Source organism: Uloborus diversus, chromosome 2 (genome assembly GCF_026930045.1).
Source record: "Uloborus diversus isolate 005 chromosome 2, Udiv.v.3.1, whole genome shotgun sequence".
Classification (NCBI taxonomy): domain Eukaryota; kingdom Metazoa; phylum Arthropoda; class Arachnida; order Araneae; family Uloboridae; genus Uloborus; species Uloborus diversus.
The window spans coordinates 6,844,991-6,872,776 of NC_072732.1; the positions used below are offsets into that span (position 1 = coordinate 6,844,991).

The 27,786-nt window shown below is 33.7% G+C and overlaps 1 protein-coding gene across 1 annotated transcript; it reads left to right on the top strand.

The window, feature by feature from the left end:
• On the top strand, positions 1-27,786 carry LOC129217778 (serine/arginine repetitive matrix protein 1-like). Its single transcript, XM_054852122.1, has 14 exons — positions 1-18; positions 2,631-2,693; positions 4,745-4,811; positions 7,721-7,795; positions 9,278-9,331; positions 12,069-12,116; positions 13,309-13,356; positions 15,790-15,837; positions 15,967-16,014; positions 17,280-17,327; positions 18,976-19,023; positions 21,112-21,177; positions 24,357-24,452; positions 27,380-27,786. The coding sequence occupies exons 1-14, from the start codon at positions 1-3 to the stop codon at positions 27,784-27,786; spliced, it is 1,134 nt and encodes a 377-aa protein (XP_054708097.1).

The window sequence follows — 27,786 nt, forward strand, 5'->3', positions numbered from 1 at the left end:
ATGGTTGGAACAAGCATGGTTTGAATAACAATCTGTTCAGTTTTGGTCTCCTTATCTTAAGAAAGACATTAATGTATTGGAAAGGGTTCAAAGGCGGGCTACAAGGCTAACAAGTGGACTTTCCCACTTAGATTATGATTCCAGGCTTAGAAGGCTAAAAATGTACAGTCTTGAGCAAAGAAGAGACCGAGGGGACATGATTCAGCTGTTTAAATTTATTAAAACGAAAGATGTTACGGGGCTAAAGTTTAGCACTGAAAACAGGACAAGGGGTCATTGTTTTAAGCTATTTAAATCTCAGGCTAACATGGATGTTAGGAAAAATTATTATTTTAGCAGGGAAGTGGAACCTTGGAACAGCTTACCGGAAGAGGTGGTAATGAGCAAGGGAGTGGATAGTTTTAAGAGGGCCATTTGATCTTCACTGGGGATTGTAAATTGACTAGGACCAGTCTGGCTGGGCCCAGAGCCTGTTGCTGGTCGTCACTTTTGTATTTGTATTTGATGTTTTCAAACTGAGGTTGAATGTACTTACAATAGAAGTAGAGGGATAGTATGAATACTAATTTTTATAAATATTAAGATAGATTTTAAACTGAGAATGCTGCAAAAATAACACACTATGGCAAGCTTTTAATGGACAGGAAGTAGTTATTTGTTACAGAGCTAAAGAAAATTAAACAACCTTCCAAACTTATTTTTAGCATATACAGTTGGCTCTCTGTTTAACGGCTTTCAAGGGACCACAAAACATCGTCCTTAAGTAGAAAGCTTTTTTAAATAGAACGCTTTTAAATCTACAGTAGACCATCTGGGACCGTGAAAAGCTGTCTTTAAATAGAGAAAGTCATTAACCCGGGAGAACTCGCATTGGGCCTCTCAGGCCCGGTCATTACAAAACTACGCTGTCAAAAATCACCCCTTCAACGGATATTAATGAGGTTGTAACGGATTCGGTGCAGCTTCCAACTTTCTTGAAAGGACGACACAGTTCTTGATTAAAAACAGAGAATTTATTTACACTATGTACAGAAGAAATCGTTAACAACTGCTAAATTAATCATCAGCAATTAAACAAATATCACACCACACCGTAAACTCAACGGTTACACACGTATTTACTTCCAAATACGAAAAACAACACAGCGAAATGCCTTGCAATAAACAGAGCAAATACGCTCTCAGTTCGAATTCTCAATTGAAACTGGACTTTTTATCACGCGGGACGCTTTTATAAGCATCGAAAGAAATCTCTCAAATATTCCAAACGCTTCTGGAAAATAGTAGACCGTTATCAAATTTTATCAATGAACAAAAAAAGAAATAGGGGGATTGTATACTTTAGCCATATGTATAGGGGTTGTATATTCATTACGGGACACTATTTACAGGTTAGGTTACTACAATAATTACTATTTACAGGATTTGTAACAAGGTCCACAGTAGCTGCATTCAAGGTGACCTACATACTGACCACATGCTTTTCGGGAATGTACATTCCCCCTTTTCCCCAGAAAATTCCGGTTCGGGCCTCAGAGGCCCGGAGCGAGCGCTCACGCTTTTCATTTCAGATTGTGATTGTGAAGGAAGAGGTTGTGAAATACATCGCTATTTAAGCTACAAAGGTGAAATGAAGAGGTTGCAGACCTTGTTAGTTGAGATTTCAACTGATGAGACCTCCCGTAATGAAGATGATGAAGAAGTTGACACAGAACAGTATAGCGATCATCATCCATGCTCAGAAGAAGATTTAGATTCATGTATCATAAAACTATCTATTTATAATTCAGTGATGAAAACAATTTTTTTTTCTATTGCAAACTCAATTTACTGAAGAGCCAACTGTACTACCTTAGGTAATAACAGCCCCCCCCCCCCACCCAACAGCAAGGGCTCATCCCCTTAATATTGCAAAGACCCCCCTCAAAAGCAAGAGCCCCCCCAAATAAGAAAAATACATGTCAATCACACTGTCTGTGCCATGAACCCCCCTGAATGGGCACCCCTGGGTAGCAAGGATGCACACAAATGCCTGAGTTCGTAGTCCAATAAAATTATTATTTGACCTTCTGATAAGTAAAATGTAATGTATACCCAAATTACCCCATGATTTTAAATCATTAATTATATTAAAACTAATTGCGATAAATGTTTTAATTCAATAGCAAATTAAATGAAACATATGTATTGTCTACAAACTTAAATTTGGAAATCATAGATGTAGGTTAATTAGCAGCATTTCTTTTGGAAGAATATGGTTTGTCTTGTATGGTTCTTATCTCCAAAAAACGGAACTTATTTTTTATCAATTTCAATTATAGCGTTGGCAAACTTTTTTCAGCATTTAATCATGGGTAAGGATCATGTTTATAGTTCTGAATTCTTGTACACATGCCAAATTATTAGATAGTCTTCCAGGCAGCTAATCTAACCGCCTTGGAGGCTAATAAATGAGTGTTAAGTATTTAATTCTGTTTATTTTAATCAAATGTTCTTAAAAATTTCAGAACTTAAGCAGATGAAACAATGGGTTTTTAAAAGGCTTTTTTTGTAGAAACCCATTAGGTTAAAAACGGTCAACATTGCTCTTGTTTGCTCGAAATCTGATTATTCATGCATTTTACTTTCAGGCTTTCTTTGATGACAGAAGGGTGAAAAAGCGAGAAGATCAATGGCAAAGGATTTTTGACAAGGTAAGAAGTTTTTATTTTCAGCTGAAGCTTTCCGCAGGCCCATAGCAGGGTATTGATCTAAGGTCTTGACTTCCATGGCAGGTCACTCCAAAAATTTTCACGGGGAAGAATTTGGTGGCTAGTAGCCTACTAATGCTCTTGTACCAAAAACCTCAATATAACTAACCAACAAAAAAGCTATAAAAATTACAAAATACAAATCAAGTTGTCTTATGAGTTTCCGACGTACTGTCTCTAGGGCAATCTCCGGTGAAAGGCATGTTTTTTTTTTGTCTGAACATGAAAGAAATTTTTTAACAGAAATAATTGAAAATAAATAAATGAATAAATCAGAGCAGTTGTGAAATGAACTTATAATTAGGAATAATAGGGAAAATAAATATTGCAGGAATTTTTGCAAAAAAATTGATATTTTGTGTGGGGGTGTTAACTCCATTTGGGTGCACTCCCTCCCATCCCAGTGATGCTACTGAGTTTCATGAATTAAATATTACTTTAAACATTGGAGGGAGGGATTTTAGAATTGAAGTAATTATATTTTTCATCAACTCTTAGATCCATATCAGTGTTGCCCCTCAAAAGAGTGTCAAGCGACACAGATGGTTTTGTAACGATGTTACTGAGTTTGTTAGATTAAATATAGTTTAAAATATAGTCTCTGAGCTCCTTTTTACGTCAATAAATATTACCTATAAAAGCGTTTTTAAGGCTTCAATTTCTAGACATTTTCATCTGAAATCCCCTACACCTTTTTTCCCCTTCGCATCTGCAAAGAAAATTTAAAATTGCTTTTTAACACTAAGGCAATCTTGGTATACCTAGCAATTCGCAACTCCAATAAACTATAGGGGCACTGCAGTCATCGTCTAATGTAAAACAAATGCATTCGCATATGTAATGGTATTAAACCTAGTAATTTTTTTCTTTCATTTTTTTAACGTATTCTTGTGGATATTCTGCTCATCGTAGAAAGCAAGCCATTTCCATGATGTTGAATTCCATATTTATCAATTCTTGATAGAAATACATTTTCACAGTGGCCATAAGACTGACAAGAATAACATTTAATGCTAGATAATTTAAATATATGACATTACAATTTATTATCAAAAGAGGAAGATGATGCTTCTTTGTTTTGTTTGGCTTGCGCTAATTATTTTACATTTGTAGCCGAGTCATTTCTCAAATTGCTGAATCGGTTAATTTTAATTTTCTCTCTTTCATATGTTTCTAATTTCTGAATTATGATATAATTCTGTAATTCTATGCAAATCATCAATAAAATTCTCATGAATATATGATGGTAGTTTTCTTTTTAATTGATCTTCTGTTATTTCTTTAAACTTATTGAATTATGTTATCTTTCTATCATTTTAATTCACACATCATGTAAACGGTTTAAAATAACTGCTGAATCTCGCCAAGGGTTCTTTCCTCGCACAATACTAAAACTATAACACTAAAGAAATTGTTGGCGAGAATTATTCAGCCAATAATGTAGGAAATGAAGTCAAGTTAGCACACTATTTTAGCAATTAAAATTCAACTTTTGTTTTCACTAGTTCAAATTCTAAACGTTCTTTCCAGTTAAACATTTTTCATTTCGTTCTGCGATAATATTTTCAAGAAAATATTTTGCATACTGTCCATTCTAACTAAATGCTGCAGTAAAACATAGATTAATTATTTTTAAATTAGGCACTGATTAAATCCCTGATTCTTCAGCTATTGTTGTAAAATCTTCCTTTAGAGTTTCTGACAAAACCCTCTCATACTTGTATAAATTCACACAAAAAGATAATAAGTTTTACCTGGTAAAACTTTATTCTCTTTCAAAAAAAAAAAAAAAAAAAATCTTCGAACGGACGAGCATATTCGTTGTTAATTTCATGCGAATGCAAAGTTTACTGATCTTATCTCCTAATGCTGAAAAAGAAATAAAGGAATAAAATACATTTTGTGGGTGTATTTGTGGTGACTTTACTGTACTATAGAGTGCCGATGCTAGATATTTTTTGTTGTTTAAAAAGTTGTGTTTTATCATTTTCTAGTATTCAGTGGAAGACCCGATCGATGACGTTATTGATATCCGGACGCTTACCATAATCGAAGACAACGGTGAGAAAATTTTCCTTTTTCCATTGCATAGAATACTTTAAAATGTATATTGTGTGTAAAAGCGTTGTTTGTCTTGCCCAGTTAGACCCTAGATTCCAACTTCAATGGTTGGTTTTTATGCTTGTTGTTTAAACAATGTAAATGTTGTGCCATGTTGTTCAATAGTTGTATCACATCTGCCGAGCTCAGCCACCATAAAGATTAATGTAAGACTTCACCGTCGATTTTTTTTCTTTGTTTTTGACTTATTTGAAAATAGCATAGAAACCTTAGTGACATGTTAGCTGGTGAACAAGCAGGGTTTGAAAATATCGAAAATATCCAATATTTTTATATATATCGGATATTTTGATGTACAGTCGGACTTCCATGTATCAAAGTAGCAAATTGCCGGAAAAAAAGTAGATGTATAGAAATTTCGATATATGGAAGCGATCTTATTTTATCATAAAAGTATCCTAAAACATTAAAAATAAAAGCTAATTTTCGTGTATGAAACTTAATTTATAATTTGTACAAGCATCGGATTAAATGAAAGTTAATGATTAAAAAGTTAACAGAAATTACATTTTTACGCCAACATACATATTCTTCGGAAATTCAGTTTGATTAGGGGATTTTCGTTAAAACAATGTGATCGAGAGAAAAGTAAAAAATCAATCTTCTTGAATGATTTTTGCTGAAGCTAAGAAGACTAGGAATGATAATAAACAGACAAAAGGGATAAATTGAAAATGATTTTACAGTGTTACTGGTTACAACTAAGATTTAAAATAAACTTGAGAGAATTTAAGAACTTCAGAACGGAACAACGACTTAACTACACAAAATTACTGTGATTAACATACTTTTTATATTGAAAATACCATAGTTGAGAAAATAAAAATCGAAAATATCATGATATTTTCAAAATAAATATCGGATATATATCGGCGAACCCTTTGAACAAATAATGTTGGATTCTTAGATCATATGTGTACTTCCATTTTATGTGGATGTATGTACTGGTATTGATTAAATTTGATCTTGTTAGTTTCTCTTATTTGTTTTTGGATTCTTTTAGAAATTCTTTACAATTATAATGATGTAAATACTATCTAAAAATATGTTTCAAATGATGATGCTTAATCTCTATGCAAATTTTCAAAACACTATATAATTTCCAGGGATGAGATTTTTCCGGCTTTTGCCGGAATTCCGACTTTTTCTGTTGGTTTTTAAAACCTTTCCTCCTTTTCCTCCTTTTTTTTGCCTCTTTCAAGCCTTATTTTTCTCAAAAATCGGAAAAAATACGATTGTTTGAAATTTTTGGTTTGATTTTTTATTTCTTCTATTTTTTCCCTTTGAATCTTCATCCTCCTCGATATCTGCCAAAGACGTACGTTTTGGAATCATGCCAACGACGTCAAACACGTGCTGCGCCGAAAGTTGCATGCCTCGTTTGAGATTTCAATCTTTTTGCATCCTGAAAGTATTTCAATTATTTTTAATGTTGGGTGGTTTTTTACTATGTACTACCTTATATTTTCTTATTTTATTCATCATTTCAATAATATTTTTATTTCTTTAATTTATTTTAGAAAAAATGCCAAACTCAATCAAAAAATGTTTCTTAGCACCCACAGTCTCGAATTTTATTGTAACTTGGCATGGTTACTTTTTTTGTGTATTTAAGAAAGGGTAAAAAATATTTATGGTGAATCTCAAATGGTTTAGGCTTTACAACCTGTTAAAAGTTTTGAAATTTCATGATTAATTGAGGCAGCTTCAAGTTGTTTTTTTTATTCCAAAATTGTATTAGGACGTTTAGAACATAAAGAAATTTTAGATTTTTCTCTCAGTTGTAAATTTTTACTTTACAAACAGGTCTAATTTTAAAATTTATGTTCTCTAAACACTCTAAACTCAAATGTTTTTAATCAAAAAATGTATTTTTCTCTAAAAAAAATATGAAAAGTTGACACTATTGTGTGATGCAGCTAAGATTGACCTCTGGCTCCCCCAACCCTTTGTTCAAGGTCTCGGGGGTTAGAAATTGTTACCTCTTTTTAAAAATTTAGATTTATTTAGAAATAAACACCCCTGCAAAGAAATGGTTCAATGCAGCAAATTGTATAAAATTATTACTCATAATTAAATACGTATTACCTGTAAAACTGGAAAATTAGCCATTTTTGGTTGTTTTTTTTTTTTTTGAATATCATGGCTTCCAGGTTCTATTTTGATGCGATTTTAGATATCATCCCTTTCACGAAATTTTTTTTTTTTTTTGGATATCATCCCTTTTACGAAATTTTTTTGGATTTCCTCCTTTTTTCTCTCTGACCACTCTCATCCCTGAATTTCTAAATATTATCTTGCCGAATATAAAGTGAGACATGACAGTAAAACAAAACCGGTGACGGCAAATTACCATTTGTTTTACGTACAAGTTCGAGTTATTTGCCAATGTTCAGTACGGTTAGGACAAATATTCATAGAAAATATCATCTTAAGTATTACTGCAATTGATGGTTGTAATAAATTATTTATAGGACAAATGCATAACGAAATTAACTTTCCCAAAAGGGCAAGTCAGTGATCAAGGAAATAGAAAAAATAAAACATAATGGTGAACAAAAATGCGATCATCTCACTATCTGATAATGAAAATATCATTTTGCAATCTTTCTGCTAATTTTGTTTAATGATATTCTGTTTGCTCATGCTTTTGAAGCCAAATTTTTACCTGAATAGATTGATTTCGGTTCTGTATCACAGAAAAAGGAATGTACATTTATTTTTGCTAAGTTAAGTTGAAAATTCTTTAAACTATTTATTATTTTTTGCTAAAAATACCAGTATTTTACCACAGCAAATACTGGTATTACGAAATTGCAAAATTGCTCAACCTTATATCCTTCTTTTAGGGCACATTCGAGGCAAGAAGCGCCAGCCCTTTGGAGCAACAGACTGGGCTTCAATATGTAATGGAGCATCTTCTGGTAAAATTTTTCACGATTTATTTATTTATTTACAGGGTGAGATTTTTCCGGCTTTTTCTGTTGGCTTTTTAAACCTTTCCTCCTTTTTTGCCTTTTTCAGGCCTTATTTTTCTCAAAAATCGGAAATAAATACGATTTTTTTAAATTTTCGGTCCCCGATTTCTTATTCTTTCTATTTTTTCCTCTCGAATCTTCATCCTCTGCGATGTCTGCCAAAAACGTATGTTTTAGAATCATGCCAACGACGTCAAACACGTGCTGCGCCGAAAGTTGCATGCCTCGTTTGAGATTTCAATCCTTTTGCATCAGTTTGTAATGCCTCCACAGAGAAAAATGTCTGCGACTGATTTTTCAAACATTCGATTTGAGTGGCCAAGAATCTTTCGATAACTGTTACTGGTGATGCAAAAGAACATTTTGTGTAAATATCATACCAAACCAAAATTTGAGAAGAAATCTGTTTAACTGGTCTACTTAAAAATGTAATAAAAATTTAATTTAAATTTAACACAAATTATTTATTGCTTCTCTTGATGTGTGACCATGTTATGTTCAAGTTCAATTATTTTTTTATATTCCTTTCGTACAGAATAATTTTAAACCCAAGGGAATTTTATAACTATTTATTTCTAATTTGCATTTTACGCATCAGGTTCAGAAAGCCAAAATATTTCTTAAATATTGTTATTTGGGAATTTTTCCCGGTTTTTACCACTTTTTCCCGGTTTTTACCACTTTTTCCCGGTATTTACCACTTTTTAATAGTATTTCCTGTTGGGATGGGAAAAACAAGTTTTGGACGGGAAAAAGCCAACCCTGTCAAGAACTGCATTAAAACTTAAATTCATTCTAATATTTCATGATGTTTGGTTTTTGGAGCAAGTTCCTCTTATTTTCATGTGATTCACACATACCTACCTGTTGGTCTTTGTGGTCCTTATTTGTCGTTGTGCAAAACAAAACAAGCTTTGCTTTTTAGAATGCACAAATCTTATAATTTTGTAAATTTCTGACCAAATGCAGTCAAGATTTTAGGATTTCTTTTGTCCTTTTAATGTTTTGCACCAATAGTGCACCTTGGAGAAAAATACTAAGCCTATATCTTCAATTGTTAAAAGGGTGAGCTTGTCTTTTTAAAACTAATTGCTCATTGCAATCCTGTGTTTTTCTTTTGTAAATCAACACTGTTGTAGTGTTTATTTTTTCTTCTTTTTCTTGGATTTTCTTACTTTTTTGCTGTTAAAATGAGATTGATTATAATTTAAGGTTTGAGAATATTATAATGCTTTAAATTTAGAACAGTTGGTGTGTTGATTTAAAGTAGACATGTTGGCAGGTATGATTTTGCGATAACCCATTTTGAACAGGAACTTGCATTTTAACGTGGCAAGCTTTAAACTCTAACTTGCCAGTTTAGTTAAATTTCTGAACAACTTTACTTGTTACGACTTAAAATTCTTATTTTCCTGTATCTGCTTTCAGCTCCCGCTCCGAAAAAGAGGAGGAAGGCTTTGAAGAGTGAGGAGAGCACTCCAGGTATGTAAGCATTTATATTGGAAATTAGGCAGTGTGCAAAACAAAAAACAAGCAAATTTAGCTTTTTCAGACACACAAATCTAATTTTCCTTATAATTTTGTCTCCATATTTCAGGGATGTCTATTTAATTTAACTTCGCTTTGTTTTCAATTTCGACATAATTCTTAAAGCAATGGCAACAATGGAGGTCCTACATCAGTGCCATGTCCAGCGATTGAATTTTTTTTAGGTGCAAAAGGAAGTTCTCTTAGGGGGAGTCTGTGGTCACTGGGGGCTAACTTTTTGTAGCTTCATTCCTAGAAAAATTTTGAAGAGCTATTGAAAACCACAAAATGCTACTCAGAAAGTTAGTCTCGTCAGGGTTTGCCTATGTATTTCTGTTAATTAGGAACAAAAGCGGGGAAAAAATTGAAAGTTTATGAAAAAGTGATAACAATAAACAAAGACGCTGATTACAATGTCCGACTTTTTTAACGTGTGTTAACATACAAGTGTTCCGGGATTTCGTGATTCTGATAACATTAAGCGAATGATAACATTAACCGTGATCACATTAAGCGACGCCTACTGTATGAATAAATTAAAAAAACTTTTTTTCTAAATTTATGAGCAGGTTTTTGAAAGAAAACTGTTGAAAACTGTTAAGACAGTGGCTAATGAGAGCTTAACTTCCAGTCAAAGTCGTTTTAGCAAAAGCAGAAAGTGATATTAATTTACAAAATAAAAAGTAAGATGACAACAAGCCAGTAGGTTCTCCCAAAACAATATTCTATTAATAGTGCACCTTAGGCAAAATAAACTAAGCAATGTTTTAATAGTGCACAGCCAACCTTCAATTGTTAAAAGAACGAACCTGTCTTTTTCAAACTGATTGCTTATTGTAATGTTTTTCTTTTGTAAATAATACTGTTATTGCGTGTATTTTTCCCTTTGGTTTTTTTTCTTTTTTGTCAGTTTAGTTTATTTTCAGAACAACTCTACCTGTTAAAATTCTTTTTTCTTAGTCTTCTTCCTTTTCTGTTTCAGCTCCCGCTCCGAAAGGGAAAAGGAAAACCTTGGAAAGCGATGAGAGCGCTCCAGGTATGTAAATAACTAATTTTTTCTTTTAATGTGGCACAGTCTAGAGGAGAAGACTGGCTGAATTGTTTTGTTTGTTGTCTTTGCTCCCTCGGCTTTGCTCGAGGTCGTGCTTGATTCCAGGATGGTGGGGGGTGTAAGATTATGGGGCAGGGTCATTCCATGTCAAATCATTCAGGGTTTTTTGAAAATTCCACCCACCGTCTCCAATTTCATTCAACTTTAGTTAGGGGCCTTTAAACCTATGCTACGATGATTTTTCTGCCGCCATTTTGATTGACACAAGGACGGGTATAATGGCTATAACTTATTAACAAATTATTACAAATTTTTTTGTTCAGTTTTTTTTATTGTGTTTAGTTTGATGTAAACTTGAATTTAAACTGAGTTTAACTTGTATAGATTTTTTGCATTTTTTTTCTGCAAGGGTTTACACTTAATTTTTGATTCAAAAACAGCTCAACTTTGTCAGAAATTTACTCACAAGAGGCCCCCTTCAATTTTAACCATATTTTATGCACAGGTACCTAATAAGTATGTTAAAACATCTGGTAAAGTAATCTCGAGGGTGCATTCACAGGCAATCGTCAAAAACGCAATTTTTTATTTCCAGTCCAAAAAAGGAAACTCGTTTAAAAATTATGTTAATTACACTGTTTCCCACAAAATTAAAGCCAGCACATAAGAACAACACCTCAGCATGAAGTAAAAGAAACCACATCATGAGAATTTAGGTGTGTTACAAAATAAGGACAAAGGTCAGAATAAGTTGTTAGGATTATAGATAGGTCAGACGAGGGTCCAGTATGTGTATATCCAAAATTTAAACAGTGCAATATTTTCCCTCATTTTTGACTTTGGGCTGTTTTCATCCCTGCATTACTCATCTTTTCCTCATCCTATCTGTTACTGGATACCATCAGATTTTTTGGCGTCTGTTACTGGGGGTCGGACCGTTTTTCGAAATAAAAATAGAATTAACTCATTCAGAAGATCCAGAAGCAGCCAAACGTTAGATGAGATGTAGTTGCATGAGAGTAAAGTAGTTTCAGAAGTCTAAGTACATTAAACTGAGAGCGATGTCTTAAGCATGTTTGTTACTAATGCCATTACCGTACATGAATAATATTATTAATAAATCTGCTTCAAATGAATAATAACATGAAATGTTACACTATGTATTAGGACTTACCTCAGCCGATGTATTTGCAACTTGATAAGAGTTAACTCGATGAGTGTTTTATAAATTATCTTTTGTGAAGTGTAAGATAATAAGGGGCGTGTTTTTTGAGTAAGGTCGCGCGCTTAAAGCAACAAACACTTGGATTGTGTACCAGCATGCCTCAAGAACAACTTCATTTTCAGCTCCAGCTAACCTGCACCGTTCCGTTCTAAGCTTTCACAATCAATTCTCCCGCCACATGCAAAATGGTCTATTTAATGGTTTGTTGTGTGTTGGTTTAAGAAGTACAGCCACGGCATGCATTGGTGATTTTCAAAGTCGGCAGGTATGGTTTTGCGGTAACCATAATGGTCAGGAGCTTGAGTTTTAACATGACAATTGGTTTAAACTCTAATTTGCTATTAAACGTTACTTAATTTTTGAACAGCGCTTCCTGTTATGCCTTGAAATTCTTATCTTCTTATATCTGCTTTCAGCTCCAGCTCCCAAAAGGAGGCAGGTGCGGGCTAAGAAAGACGCTCCAGGTATGTAAATAGCTACTTTTCTTTGTTTAAATGAGCAGCCAGGAACTCTTCTGTGTTAACTTTTTTCATTTTGTTTAGCTTTAAACAAAATGCCACCTGAATTTTTTTTATAGTAAAGTTTTGTTACATACTTATTTTTTACCTTATTTTTCATTTTCCTCATTCGTACTGGTGGGACTTTTTGTTGTAATATTTAAATTTCTTGATGTCCTTTTTTCTACTTTACTTGATTTGAAACCATGGCCTCTGTAGTTTCCTTCACTTTGCTGCAACTTCCTTCATATTTCGATTTATAAGAAAAAATTAGAAGTGCCAATATTTTGTCCACCTGCAGTTACATAAAAAACAACCCTGCAACTCCTGCGGCACCAGGGAGCCGCAGAGGGAGGGGGGAGGGGGTAAAAATCATGGTGTTTTAAAAATAAATATCGGATTGACATCAATATGTATCAGTGAACCTTGGCTTTTATTGAGCTTTTCTCTGGACCATGCTATATGGCAGCACCTCTCAGGGCTACTAAAATTCGAGCAGTTATCTCCCATTTTTTAATTTTGGCATTTCATCCCTTTGCCACTGTCGATCACAAAAGTTTATCAAACCGTTTTGGGCATTTACTGATGCAATAAACGTTAAATCCAAATAAAATAAAAACCCTTGTTTTGAAGAGGTTTTTGAAAGGTCGTTTCAGCAAAAGCATATTGCTATATTAATTTGCAAAATAAAAAGTAGGGGTACAACAAGCTAATAGGTTCTCCCAGAAGAATATTCATGATGTTTTATATCAATAGTGCACCTTAGAAAAACATGTGCACAGCCTGTTTTTTTAAAGCTAATTGTTCATTGTAATCCTATATTTTTCTTTTGTTAATTGTAATCCCTGCTATTGTTTTTTTTTCCTTGGATTCTCTCTCTTTTTTTCTGATACAAGTAGATTAATTGCAGGTTAAGGTTTGAGAATATTGTAATGCTTGAAATTTTAAATGATTTGTTGTGAGTTAGTTTTAAAAGTACAGCATTGTGAAATTTTAAGTGTTCGCGTGTCAGCAGGTAAATTTTTGAGATAACCTATAATGGACAGGAGCTTGTATTTTGACAAGGCAAAGCTTTAAACTCTAATTTGGCAATGTACGTTGTTTAATTTCTAAGCAACTCGACCTGTTATGCCTTATAATTCTTATTTTCTTCTTTCAGGACCCGCTCCTAAAAGGAAGCAATTGGATGCAGATGAGGACGTTTCAGGTATGTAAATAGTTAATTGTTTTTTATGTGCAGCTATGGGGTCCAGACCCACTTCCTGATTGGCCACTGTGCCTTTTCTCAACTTTTGCTCTGACATAAATAGAATTTTCAAAAATAAATAAATTTAAAAAACGTAATATTTTTATTGATAGACAAATTTCTTATGTTCATCTAAGTTCGGAACAAAAGGACCTTTGGGAGTGGCGGTGACAGGAGTCTTCAACCTGTGGAACACATTCCTAGTTCTCCATTACAGACCATTCCAAAAGGAGATATTATCAGTCCCCTTCCTCCAGCAGAATTAAATTAAAATATGTATTGGACATAGATTTACAGTCTTAGATAATCAATAGAAGATTTGATCAGATGCTAGAATGTTGACGTTGATAAACGGGAAAGTAGGCTCGTTTAGTTCTTAGCAGAACTTATCGTTATTATACAGTAGAACCTCTCAATAAGGGACATTGAGGGGACCAGAAATTGTGTCCCTTAAATAGAGGTGTCCCTTCTTCGGAGTTATATGAAATGATACGTGCAGTAGATATTAACTCAGTATAATTTCGTAATAAACATGAACTATTAACATTTAATATAAAATGCTAAAAATGATTTATTTCCTTTGAATAAAATTCAAAATTATCCAAATTTCAAAATTTATTCTTTTAATAATAAAAATTTGATAATAGAAATTTTTTGTAACATGAATTATTTTGAAATAATTCCTTACATGAACTTGTTCGACTCCATGGAATTTAAAAGTCAATACAATATAACTTTCAATCAGAGTTCACATTTCAAGTTTTTACACAAAGCTACTCAAGAGCCATTTGACTATCCATCGGCTGTTGGCCTACTTGAATAAATTGCTGAGAGGGAAAAACATGCCTGTAAATTTTGGCAAGAATTTTACAATACATCATACCAGTACACATAAATATAAAACTTCCACCAATTGAATTTTACGTTCTTAATTCCAGTAAATTCAATATTTTATATGCATTTATACATTAATTTTTGTAAGCTTTCTCTGTAACTGTCCCTTAAATAGAGTGTCCCTTATTTAGAGGCAAATACATGGAGGTCCCAATTCAAAGGGACTGGGACCAGAAAAAATGCCCCTTAAATAGAGGTGTCCCTTATTTGGAGGTGTCCCTTATTTGGAGGTGTACCTTAAAGGAGATAATACTGTATTTTATTATGAATAGATATGTTGCGGTGAGAAGCAAAGGGATGCAGGTGGCCATTTTGAAGTTTTGAGTAAAATGCGTTTCAGATCCTAGGTAGACTTTTGTTGAATTTTTTTTCCTAAATCATGCTATACAGCAGCAACTACCAAAGCTACTATTAGTACCATCCCTTGCCCCAAGACAGAGGAGACTGCCTCATATATAGTGTAGAGCAAGTTATCACTGCACAATACTTCTTAACTTTCCAATTTTTAATCAGCTGTGTCTTCTGTGTTAACTTTTCTCATTTTATTTAACTTCCACCTGAATTTCATAATAAAGTTTTGTGTTGCCTTCATTGTTTACCTTATTTTTATTTATTTCTCACTAGTGTGACTTTTTACTGTAATATTAAAATCTCTTGATCTTTCTTTTTTCTACTTTGCTTAATTTGAAACCGCGGCTTCTGCGGGAGGGGAGAGTTTTAATGAGAATATATGCATTGGAGTTTAATATTATTTTCTCAAATTAATGGCGGTCCTAGGCTTTTTTAATGAAATCTACATAGTAATTGACTCTCTGCCCACCCATTCCCTCTCCTCTGTTCTGGCATATTTTGTGTTCATCCAAGTATTTTTAGGAGGTCGCTACGAGCTGCCCCTCCCTTTTTTTTTTTGCATTTCTCAATGTGCCCACCCTATGTCTTTAACCTTCGTCAACACTTGATCACAAAAACAAATCTTTCTTGGAAGACAAAATTTATGCGAGCCTCAACTTGAGCAGAACTTAATTGTTGTCCTTGAACTAAAACTACAAATGCTCTTCATTTCAAAAAAAAAAAAAAAGCATTTAGAATAAAACCAGCTTTAAATTTTCTTTTTAGTTAAGCGGCATTAAAATTACTTTAGCTTCTTTCCCACCCAGAGCAAAACATTACTCTTACGCACACAGGAGGGGGGGGGGGGCATATTTTACCATATGCTTACATTTCAGAATTTTTAATAGATTTTTTTAAAACTTGATATTTTTTTTCCAAAATGAATTTTAATGGTTCGCTTTGTGTTGGCTTAAAAATTTCAGCCATTGTGCAAATTTCACAGTTAACGTTTTGCAGATATGGTTTGGTGATAACCCATATTGGGCAGGAGCTTGAACATTAAAACATGACAAAAGCTTTAAGCTCTAACTTGCCAATATATGTTGTTTAATTTCTGAAGAACTCTACTTATATGATTTGATATTCTTATTTTCTTGCATCTGCTTTCAGCTCCTGCTCCCAAAAGGAGGCCAGTGAGGGCAAAGAAGGATGCTCCAGGTATGTAAATAGCTTTTTTTTTTAAATGTCCAGGGCACCTTTTTTCATTTTATTTCAATTAAAAAACATGCCACCTGAATTTTTTTATTTTCTTATATCTATTTTCTTATTTATTTTATCTGCTTTCAGCTCCTGTGATGAAAAGGAGCCATGAGCAGGCGGATGAGGGCACTCCAGGTATGTAATAAGCTACCTTTTTTTAATATGCAGCCAGGGATGGAGAGGGGGGGGGTCCATGGAGGCCGGACCCTCCTCTTCCTGATAAGTCATTGTCCCTTTTCTTAGCATTTGCACTTACCAAAACAGTTTTCCAAACAAATAAATAAAAACAATCAGCAAAACCAGAATAAATAAAAAACCTTTTCCGATCGGCTGTGTTAACTTTTCTCATTTTATTTAATTTTAAACGAAATGCCACTTTTTATAGTTAAGTTTTGTTATACATTATTTGTGTTTTACATTATTTTTCATTAATCTAATTCTTACCAATGTGACTTTATTGTAATATTTAAATTTCTTGATCTTTTTTCTATTCTACTTAATTTGAAACCACAGCCTCTGTAGCTTTCTTCGCTTTGTAAATATTTTGTCCACCTGCAGTTACGTAAATAACAGACCCACAATCCCTGTGGCAATCGCAGGCTACGGGGTAAGGGAGGGGGAGCAAAAAAAGTAGCATTATGGGTTCGATGAAAATATGTGCTTTAAAGTTAAATATATATTTTCTCCAAAATCAATATCATTCCTAGGCTTTTTTAATGAAATATTCACAAACACCTAACATGTAATAATTGACTCTGCTCACCCATTCCCCCTCCTGTGTGCCTGCATATTTTTTGTTCACCCGAGTAGTTTCATCATTGCATTTCTCAATGTGCCCACCCTGTGTCTTTGAACTTTGTCAACACTTTGTCACAAAAACAAAACTTAGAAGGCAAAATTTATGCAAGCCTCTACTTTAAACAGAACTTAATTGTTTTGTCCACTGTAGAGTGACAGAGGGAACGGTTGTGCTGCATTGGCGTAGATTTATACTAGATGTACTGTGGCACAGTTTTCACCTCCTTTTTTATATTTTTTTAATTCCCTAAAACTACAAAAGCTCTTTATTTCCAAAAAAAAAAAATCATAAATTTTTGTCTTAATTACTTCGGCTTTCTCGGTCAGAACAAAACGTTACTTTTACACACACGGGGAAGAAAAAAAAACATGTTAGGGTCATTTTCACCATATGCTTGCATTTCAGACATTTGAATTAATTTTTAAAAAAACTTGATAATTGTTTTTCAAAATAAATTTTAATAGTTCGTTTTGTGTTGGCTTAAAGCCACGGCATACATTGTGGGGATTTCAAAGTTAACTTTCTGCAGGTATGGTTTTGTGATAACCCATAATGGACCTGTTATGACTTGAAATTCTTATTTTCTTATATCTGCTTTCAGCTCCTGCTCCCAAGAGGAGGAACATGCGGGAGAAGAAGGACGCTCCAGGTATGTAAAAAGCTAAATTTTTTTTTAATGTGCAGCCAGTTAGAGGGAGGGGGGGGGGGGGTACATAAATATAAGCAGACCAAGTATGTTTTTGCAAAATAGGTAGAAAAAAATCTTAGTTTATTGTCTTTGTTTATTCATTTATTTTTCTTTTTGCATTTCAAAATAGCCCAAAAAGCATATTTAAGCCATTACTTCATTTTATTACCCAATTTGCTTCATTATTTAAGATTTGTAGAGGTAAATCATGTATCATTTAAGCAATCTGTTGTATATATAAATCTAAACTCTAGAATATTTAAATGACAAGAAAAAAAATCACGCACTTTTAGACCTCCACAATAGATGATGCAGTCAGAACAAGAAAAAAAAAGAAAGATGTATAAAATTTAAAACAAAAAATATTTGTGTAACTCTGTGTTCTTATAACAAATTTAATGTTAAGTTTTCACCTTTTCAAGAACTTTTTTAATCCCAATATAATAAAAAGATGGATGAATGGTAGAATTTTTTTTTTCAGAGAGAGTTTTAATTAAAATTATTTTTTTTAATCACTTATATTTCTAAACAAATTAAATCAGGAGAAATAATGTCTATAATGGAAAACATAATGTTTTCATAACCTATTTGAGGTTGTGAGAAGCAAAGGGATGTAAGTGGAAAAATTAAAAAATAATGACCAGTAACCAGTAAAAGTAGTCGGGGAACCTCTCCTCTGTCTTAGCAATAGACGATAGTACCAGTAGCACCGATAAGTGCTGCTGTACAGCATAGAAAAAAAGTTCAATGAAAGCCTACCTAGGACATAATCTTCCAAAGCACTTTACTCAAAACTTGAAAATGTCCACTTGCTTTGCTTCTCCCTGTCTTATTTGTCCTATTTGTATGTCTTCTCAATGATACATTATGCAAATTATTACATTATCTGTAACTTTTTTTTTCATGTTTAAAAAAAATATGTGTTAGTCTTTTGATTTTTAAAGTTGTGTAATGTACTTCAGACTTGTGGTTCATTTGTAGATACTGTGATGTGCTTTCTATGCTCAGAATACTTGATTTTAATTTCACTTTGCTTTATATATTTTTCGTAGAAAGCTATAATTATGAGGAAATTGTTACACAAGATTTTATTCTTGGTTATGTATAATTATGTCTTAACTCTCACAGTGAATTATTTCTTTGATTATTCATTTGTGCCAAAATCTATTTATTAAATTTTTTAGTTGTCAAAGGTTTTCAAGCAATATTTCACTTATAGAAAGCTCTACTTATGAGGGAAGGAAATTACAGAATTTTACTTTTAATTATTTAATTAATCATCAAGGTTATTAAGTACAAATGTGAATATTAAACGTTGATTAACAATTAAATGTTTAAATATTCATGAATTTTCCAAAATAAAATAATTGTTCTTACAATTAGAATTTAAACCAAATAAACCCAGTTTTAAAAAAATAACTTTTTTTTTTTTGAAAAACTGATTTTTTCCCACCCCTGATGCTGATAACCCATAATGGACAGAAACTTGTATTATAACATGAAAAATGCTTTAAACTCATAATTTTTCAATATACGTTATTTAATATCTGAGGAGCTGTACCTGTTGTTATGACTTAAAATTCTTATCTTTTTTTGCATCTGCTTTCAGCTCCTGCTGTGAAAAGGAGGCATGTGCAGGCAGACAAGGGCATTCCAGGTATGTAAATAGCTTATTTTTTTAATGTGCAGCCAGGGACTGGGGGGGGGGGGGGGGTCCATGGGGTCCGAACCCTCCACTTCCTAATAGGTCACTGTTCTTTTTCTTAGCTTTCGCACCTACAAAAAATAAATAAACAATAATTGAAACAAGAATAAATAAACCTTTTCATATCGTTTTTATTTATTTATTTTTTGATTCTCTAAAACTGCAAATGCTCTTCATTTTTAAAAACATTTAAAACTAAACCAGCTTTTAAAAATCTATGTTAGGATGATTTTTGCCATATGCTAACATTTCAGAATTTTAAACTAATTTTTATTGAACTAACTGTACAAGTTTCGGCATCCATATCTGGAGGAATTTTCAGAGTTCACATAAATCAATCCTTTAAGCGTGTGGCTTTTTCTCCCGGGCGCGCACTACAGTGGGGAATGCCTATCGCGAAGGTTGTGAGCTTTACGATAGTTTCCACCAAATAATGATTTATGAATAATTGCAAAAGGTCAATTGAATTATCACAGTTTCTTTTCTGAAAATTTGTTCCAGGACTTCCATCAAATCAAAAACGTGGTGGAGCTTGTGTAGAACTTGAAACTTGACACCATTCCTGCACCCAAAAGTCAGAATGATATAATATCTTCAGAAAAACTCTAATCATTCAATAACATTGGTCTTAAAAGCGCTTATAAGCAACACTTGGCATGAAAAATGGGACTCGTTAAACCCGTCTATAGCGTAACATTACAATAAGGAGGTGAGCTCATCAAACATGCTTCAAGGGTTAAGGCAATTTCAATTAAGAAAAAGTGGGATTGCTTTTTCCTCGCCGAACTAATTTTTGAAAAATGAGGTCAATTTTATAAGGTCGGTGAAGTTAGTTTCGAAAATGCATTTTAGATTATCTTTAGTAATTTGTGATGTTAAGGACATGAGGAAGGTTCTGATGCTCTCTCCAGAAACTTTTCTTGAATGAAGTCCTAGAAACACTTGTCTTTGATGGTGTGACACAAAAAATAGTTAAAATTCAGGACTTGTTCCAGAAATGTTTTGATATTGAAAGTCCTCCCCCCCCCCAAGTCTATAATCATGTTTAGTGGTTTTTGAGATTTTCTTGGCTTAGTTTTCTTTTAAAATGCTTAGAGACTTTTTTCGAATGTGACACGGGGTTTTTTTTCCCTTGTTAGACGGGTGGAATAGCTAATTAATCTAAGTTTGATTTGCACACTAACAACTAGGTTACGGTAGCATGGTTGCTGAGCGAGTTTGGCTGTAAACAATAGAGTTGAGGAATAGTTTAACATCTGAAAAATGTCTTTTTCGTTTTAAATTGCAGAAATAACCACTTCACTCATTAAAGAGTTTTAAAGCAACTGTAAATATAATTTCAATTTTTGGTGAATAGGTTAAATTCTAAAGAAACTATAATATGTTTTGAAAAGTTGTGTACGCATTTTAGTTAAAGAAAAATGATGATTGCACATCAGGGAGGGGGGGGGGATTTTTTAATTTAACAGACTTCCCATAAATTGTTAGCACGGGCATCGCCGTGCGGGTATTGCAAGTAGAAAATATTTGTCGGTAAAGAGTGGACTCCTGTAAATTGCAGGAAAAATGTATTGACACTAAAATCAAGTTTAATGTCATTTTCTTTCATAACACTTCCCCCCAATTGGAGGGGTCTAACCCCTAACCCCCCTCCCCTTGGACAGGGCCCTGGTGCACAGCCAACCTTGAATTGTTGTTTTTCTGCTATAAATAGACACTGTTGCTGTTTTTTTCTCCCTCTCTTTCTATTTGGTTTTTCTTTTGCTGATAAAAGTAGATCAATTGCTGGTTAAGGTTTGAAAGTATTGTAATGCTTTTTAATTTTAACCGTTTGCTGTGTAATGGTATAAAAAGCGAACAAATACAGCCATGGCATGCATTGTGTGTCGGCAGGTATGATTTTGCAATGTCTAATAATGGACAGGAACTTGTGAACGTGGCAAAGCCTTAAACTGTAGTTTGCCAATGCACGTTGATTCATTTTTGAGCAACACTACCTGTTATGACTTATAATCTGTATTTTCTTATATCTGTTTTCAGCTCCCCCTCCAAAAAGGAGGCGCAGGGAAGAATTCGAAGCCAGGGAACAGGATGAGGCCATTGCAGGTATGTAAATGCAGTAGTCTCTAAAATCCGAGTCTCAAAAGTCAAAGGTTCCACTTAATCCAAGGTGCTTTGTTGATATTTTAAAAATATTTTGCTGTGTAGAACTTCCTTAACAATATACGATAAGGTAATAAAAAGAATTTGAAAGGTTTGCGTCAGTAACACTTGCCAAGTGACATGAAATATTCTTTGGCTGTAACAGATGGACTAAGAAATGCCTTGGAGAAAGTTGGAAGTAGGTTGATACAAAAAAAATAACTTGAAATTAAAACATTGTTTTGCCTCAAAGGACAAACAAACAGCTCTTTTGGAATATCCGATTGCTATTCGAAAGGAAAATGTAAAAAACGCTCTCCGAAGCGTATATATGAAATTTTATCCTTCCTATGACTAACGTTATGGAATTATGTGAGGTACGCTCAGACATAGCAACAAGTGTCACGACAAAACTCGTCAAAATTTATTCGAGCGATCAAAGGGCAGTTTTTGATTGCTTGCAAGTTTACACACAAGTACGTGCAGACATCAAGAAAAAAAAACTAATCAAAACTCATTTAGGGTTGATTGAAACATAAATTTAAGTTGATATTTAAGTGATAAATTTTTAGAGGAGACAATATTTCTTTTTCATTGTGTAAGGAAGTAAACAGTGCATGTCCTAATGTAGTCTATAGAATTTTTCAGATTATCAGAGTTTTCAGTAATCAGTGGTGGGACAAGCCCCAATTACCTCAGATTTTTGAGACTCTACTGTAGCTCATATTTCAAAATGTGCAGCCAAGGACGTTGAAGGGTTCGTGACTGAGCGAGGAGAAGGGGGGGGGGGGGGGGCTCTACCTTCCTGTTCCTGATAGGTCCAAAAAAAAAATTCCATCGCCAAAACTCGGCATTTATGACCAAAAATAATTATGACCTTAATTTTCCATGTATTTTATGCCTAAAAATAAGGGAGAACATTACCAATCATAAATTTTTAGGATTAATGCTATGAATGCAGATTTTTCATATAAACCCGGCTCTTGCTTTTGAAAAAAAAATGTTTTTGAAAGAGAGAACGGGTTTTTTTTTGTTTAGACGCAGTGCTCTTGCATATCGGTTTTCTTTTCTTTTTTTTTACGATTGACAGATTTTTCGTGCTAGTTTGTTTCTTTATAAAAAAAATTATTTTTTGTGATGCACCTTTAAAATCCACTCACGTCTAAGAGGAAAACTCAAAGTGATTTTTGTTTACGAGTTCAAAAGGGCTCAGTCATTCATTGGACAAACTATGTGTATAAGTCTTGCAGAAAAAAAAGTTTAAAAAAACGAATCATTAACTCTTTGAAATAAAACTTCCACACCTAAGAGTTGGGGTAGGCTTTCACTGAGCTTTTTTCTAAATCATGCTGCATGATGGCAGCACCTCCAGGGCTACTAGTACCATATGTAGCGCATAGACAGAGGAATTCTTTTAACAGTTGGAGTTGTTATCTCCCAGTTTTTAATCTTGGCACTTTCATTCATTTGCCACTGTCTAACACCAGGGTTGATCGAACCATTTTGGGCATTTACTAATACAGTAGGAAGTCAAAAATCCAAACTCAACGAGACCATCGGGTTGTTCGGATTTTCGGAAACGAGCTAGGAAATGCCGCTTACGGAAATAGAATGCCATTTAATCAAATAAAGTGGTTATACAATGTGTTAGTGCTTTACACACACAGGGCCGGATTTAGATGTGGGGAGGCCCCGGGTCAACGAAAGAGTAGAGGCCCTAATCAGGGTTCGAAAACATATTTTCGAAAATATCCGATGCTTTGATATGTGTCCGAATATTTTGATATATATGTATATATCTGATATTTTGGTTCAGCACCTTTATAGTAAATACATACTACTAAAGTTACTGCTATTTAGTTTTTTATATTATTATTATAATTTATAGACTTAAAATTACTGTTTCTTATTTAGATCTAAACGTACATTCCATTTTAAAAGTTATGTTCTTTTAAGGTTATTTTCATGATATTTACATTCATTTGCAAAAGCTGATAACTTAATATTATTATCAAATAAAAAATTGATAGTAAATGGATACTTGCAATCAGAGCTTTCTGATATATCGATTATATTATTTTTGTGCAAACAGTCTTTGTAGAAGAACAAAAAAAGTCTGGGAGAAAAAACGTGAAATTTGCTGACCTGTAAAAGTTGGGATGTTTTGTAAAAATTTTATTGTGGGGGGCCCCTTTGTTGTGGAGGCGGCCCCGGCGCAGTAGCCCCACCTGCCGTCCCCTAAATCTGGCCCTGTACACACAATACAGTACATTATGTTGCAATGTACAATTGCATTTTTCTTGCAAACTGAATAAAAATGAGCTCTTTGTCTACTGAACAGAAAGGGAAAATACAAAACACTTACTATATTATGAGAAACTATTATTACTCCAGACCTGCCAACTCTCTCGTTTTTTACTCCATTCTCCCGGATGTACGTTTGAGTATCCATTTCTCCCGTTTTTTTTTAATTCTTTTTTTTCTTTTTTTTAAAATTAAACTTTTTAAAAAAAATTCTTTAAAAAAAATTAACTTGAGATTCAACATGTAATATAATATATAGAAATTGCATTAACAGGAAAAAAAAGGTTGATTTTTGTAACTTTTATCTGATATTGAGAAAAATAACTTATAATAGAATATGATATTGTATTTTGAATAAGTGTTGCGAATATTTAAAAAATAAAATAAAACTTAAGCAATTGATTGTATCTGTATTCATTAAATTTTTTCGAACTGTCTGTCAACCGTTTTCAATCTACAGTACATGAATTTTTAAAAAACTGCACTGGAATGGTACTAAATTAACACATTGTGTAACATTAATCTACTTTAAACTAAAATTACTTGATATAACAGTGTTTTTTATTCATTATAGCATCGTTCAAAATCTCCCTTTTTCTCCCTTAAAGCTTTGAGTGGATCTCCTTTTTTTTCTTTTCATAAGGTTGGCAGGTCTGTTACTCAACAAAGGCAGCTTTTTTGACTGAGCGAGCTTTGAAATTCTTCTAAAATTATATTAAAACTACACGGGACTCCGTTCGAGCTTTTGGCACTTTCGATTTTTCACGTTCAGATCTATTGTACGGCCATGTTTGGTGGTTGTTTGGAAATGTTTTGAATCCTTTCCTTTTGACTTTCAGGTCCATCGAACGTCCGCCCGATCGCAAGGAGCCGATTGGAGGACATTTGCAGTCAGTTGTGGCAAATGCAGCAGCAGGTGTCTTCCAGGGACCAGGGTAAGTTGGTTGATCTCTTACTCAAAGGCTAAATGTTTCATCTTACTTCCTTTTCAGACCAACTGGTGCAGTAAAACTTTGTGTCATATGTAGGGTTGGCAAAAACCCGGGGTTTTTTTTAAAGAAAGCCCAAGGACCCAGGGTTTTTTAAAGTAACCCCCCCCCAAAAAAAAACGCAACTAAAGCTGGGTTTTTTTAAAAGAGATGTGGGTTTTGTTTGTCTTTTTTTTGGGAAAATGTAAGGTACTTGTAGCATATTGTAGCATAAGTATATGGACAAAGTGCAAAAATTGTCTTGGGGTAAAAAAAGCTGGAAAACTTGTTAAAATTCAGCGTTTTCTGAAGAAAAGTAAAAGACGACGAAACCCAAGAATGGTGAAATTTCAGATTTTTTAGTTTTCATGATTACCAGCAGTTAAGGCAAAGTGACTTCTCGAGTGATAAAATCTATTTTCGTTTATAATAACTACATTTTTTTTTTTGCATTTTACTTCATTGTATTTCATTTTGCCATTCAAAACTACCGTAGAATTTTATGTCTTTTTTTCATATTAATGCACAATACATTATGTGCCCCCTGCTCCCTGCTCAAACTTTATACAGAAGTGTTGAGCATTTGTGAGCGCTATCAGCCTCCATCTTTGACATAATAGCCGGAAAATGTACCAGGTGGAAGATGTCCAACTTTTTGGTTTTTTTAACAATAAATGAACAATATTACTATGAGTAATATGAAAATACCATTGTTGAAAAAATAAATATTGAAAATATCAAAATATCATATTTTCAAAATAAATATGTAAATTATGTTAATCGTTGTAATATTGTTCACGAATTTCTAAAAATATCCAAAAAAATTTATGATTTATTAATAAGTCATTAATGTAACAGTAATATTCCAATTTTTTTCCTCGACTGTAAATAATGAAGTTTTGTTTTTCTTTTGAGGAAAAATGTCCCCTTTTAAATATTATTTGGCAATTTCTATCTTTTTTTTTTGTACTGCCCGCAGAAGATGATGAAAGATTTTAGTTGTATTTATGTTGTATTATGTTATGTTGTTGTTTTGCGAGATTAAGTCTAATTTATTCTGACATTTTTGATTTGAAAATTTCACTCAAAAATCGGCATTAATTTCCATTTTGCTCACCCCCAAATGAATGCTGAGTTTTTTTTCCCACTCGACCACTCGTGGCTAAGTGCTTAAGAACATATAGACACTTAAAGTATCTATTTTGACTATCCCTGAGGTAATTACAAGTTTTTTCCTGACGTCTGTATGTGCGTATGTATGTCACATAACTCAAGAACGGTATGTCCTAGAAAGTTGAAATTTGGTATGTAGACTCCTAGTGGGGTCTAGTTATGCACCTCCCTTTTTGGATGCTTTCAAATGTTCCAAAGGGGGTCTTTCGCACCTTTTGGGGGGGGGGAATCAAGGTTAATTTCAATGAAAACTCAAGTGTGTTATAATTTGGCAAGCTTGGCGACATATCGCCAAGCTTTTAGTCGCCAACTTTTTCCTCCAATTTGGCTTTTTTTTTTCAAATCCGGTTATATTTTGGCCATTATTGACAATATTTAAAGAGTTGACCATTGAATTACATTAAAATGTCCAATATTGGGAAAATTAATCTGTATAAACGTTTTTTTATTCCTCGCAACAAACTTGGAGTAAAAATATTTAAAGCGTTTCTTTGCTTAATCCAAGGCACTGCTATCATTAAATTGACGTAAAAGGAAGTCATGTGATGCACACATCAGCTCGTTTTTCTTTCAAAAAACAACTCTGTGTCATCAGGGTTGGCTGGATTGAACCCAATTGGGTTGAACCCAATGGTTTTTTTTGAAAAAACCTATTTAAAAAACCCATTATTTAGCCCACTTTTGGGTTTTTTTAAATTTTCTGAGAAGTTTTTTAAAAAATTAATCAATTTAAATACTTTCACAATTGAAACTTATTTTTTATTTGTTCTTCACCACAGACAATGGACATAAAAATGAATTTTGAACTTGAATAGTATTTCTTAACTCTTAATGGCATTAAAAAAATACTTCAAAGATTTTAAATAAATATATTTAAGTTTTTTCTTTAACTGGTCTATAAATAACTCAAATTATCTTAACTAAATCCTGTCACGTCTGATTTTCTCAATATTTGTAGATTGTACAGAGGAAACTACTCTAGCTAAAAGGCTTTCATGTGAATTATTTTCTGCAACCCAACATGTCACAAATCTCGAATAAACAAGGCATTTTTTTTAAAGAATTAACAGGTTTTACAAATGGTTGGACAGAACACAGAATAGCATGTACAGTATTTTCATTATCTTTCGAAAAAGTTTAACATTTCTTACTCTGTACACAGAAATAGGAAAACAGGCAACATAAAATTTAAAGAAATGTCTTGATTAAGCTGGAATTCAGTAAATAGGGATTTAAACTGCTTGAGGTTCTACAGTAGTTTAGCATAACAAAATGAAATACAATCAAGTAAAATGCAAAATAAATAAATAAATAAATAAAATAAATGGAAGAATAAATAAGTTAACGTCATTAAAAAATACTTCAAAGATTTTAAATAAATATATTTAACTTTTTTCTTTAACTGCTCAATAAATAACTCAAATTATCTTGACTAAGTCCTGTCAGGTTGATTTTCTCAGTATTTGTAGATTGTACAGAGGAAACTACTCTATCTAAAAGGCTTTCATGTGAATTATTTTCTGCAAACCAACGTGTCACAAATCTCTATATATTTTAGAAATCAACATGTTTACAAAACCCAGCTTTAGTTGGTTTTTTTTTTTAAATACAACCAAAAAACCCTGGGTCCATGGGTTTTTATATAAAAAAAACCTGGGTTTTTGCCAACCCTGGTTGTCGTGGAAACTGAATATTTTGACGATTTTCTTCCTCTTCCACAGGTTGTGACGTTGACGCCACATCATCACCGGCTGTGACCCACTTCCCGGCATGCCGCACCACGCGGCAATCCTCCTCCTGCTCCTCCTCCTCCATCATCCCCCGGGCGGCACGTCGCGCCCGGCGGCTCTCCTCCAGCTCCTCTTCGGCGCCATCGGAGGACATCGGCCCGGATGCCGCCGACACGGACATCGCCGCCCTGCCTGCCGCCCGAAATCCTGTTGGGGTGGTTGCTGATGGCGAAGACGCGGTTCCGAAGCGGAGGTGCCGCCCCGTATTGCCGCCCCCGCCCCCGGTGCGTCGTTCGACGCGAGCGGTGTGGCCGGTCGAGCGGGTACCAGGCACCTGCCAATTCGTTGCCGTGCCGCCCCCGTCTGCTGCCCCCCAGCAGGCGTCCCCGAACAGGTAA

Coding starts and splice junctions, on each gene's coding strand:
- LOC129217778 (XM_054852122.1), top strand. Junction 13,357..15,789: donor TGCAGATGAGGACGTTTCAG/GTATGTAAATAG, acceptor ATCTGCTTTCAG/CTCCTGCTCCCAAAAGGAGG. Junction 16,015..17,279: donor GGCGGATGAGGGCACTCCAG/GTATGTAATAAG, acceptor ATCTGCTTTCAG/CTCCTGCTCCCAAGAGGAGG.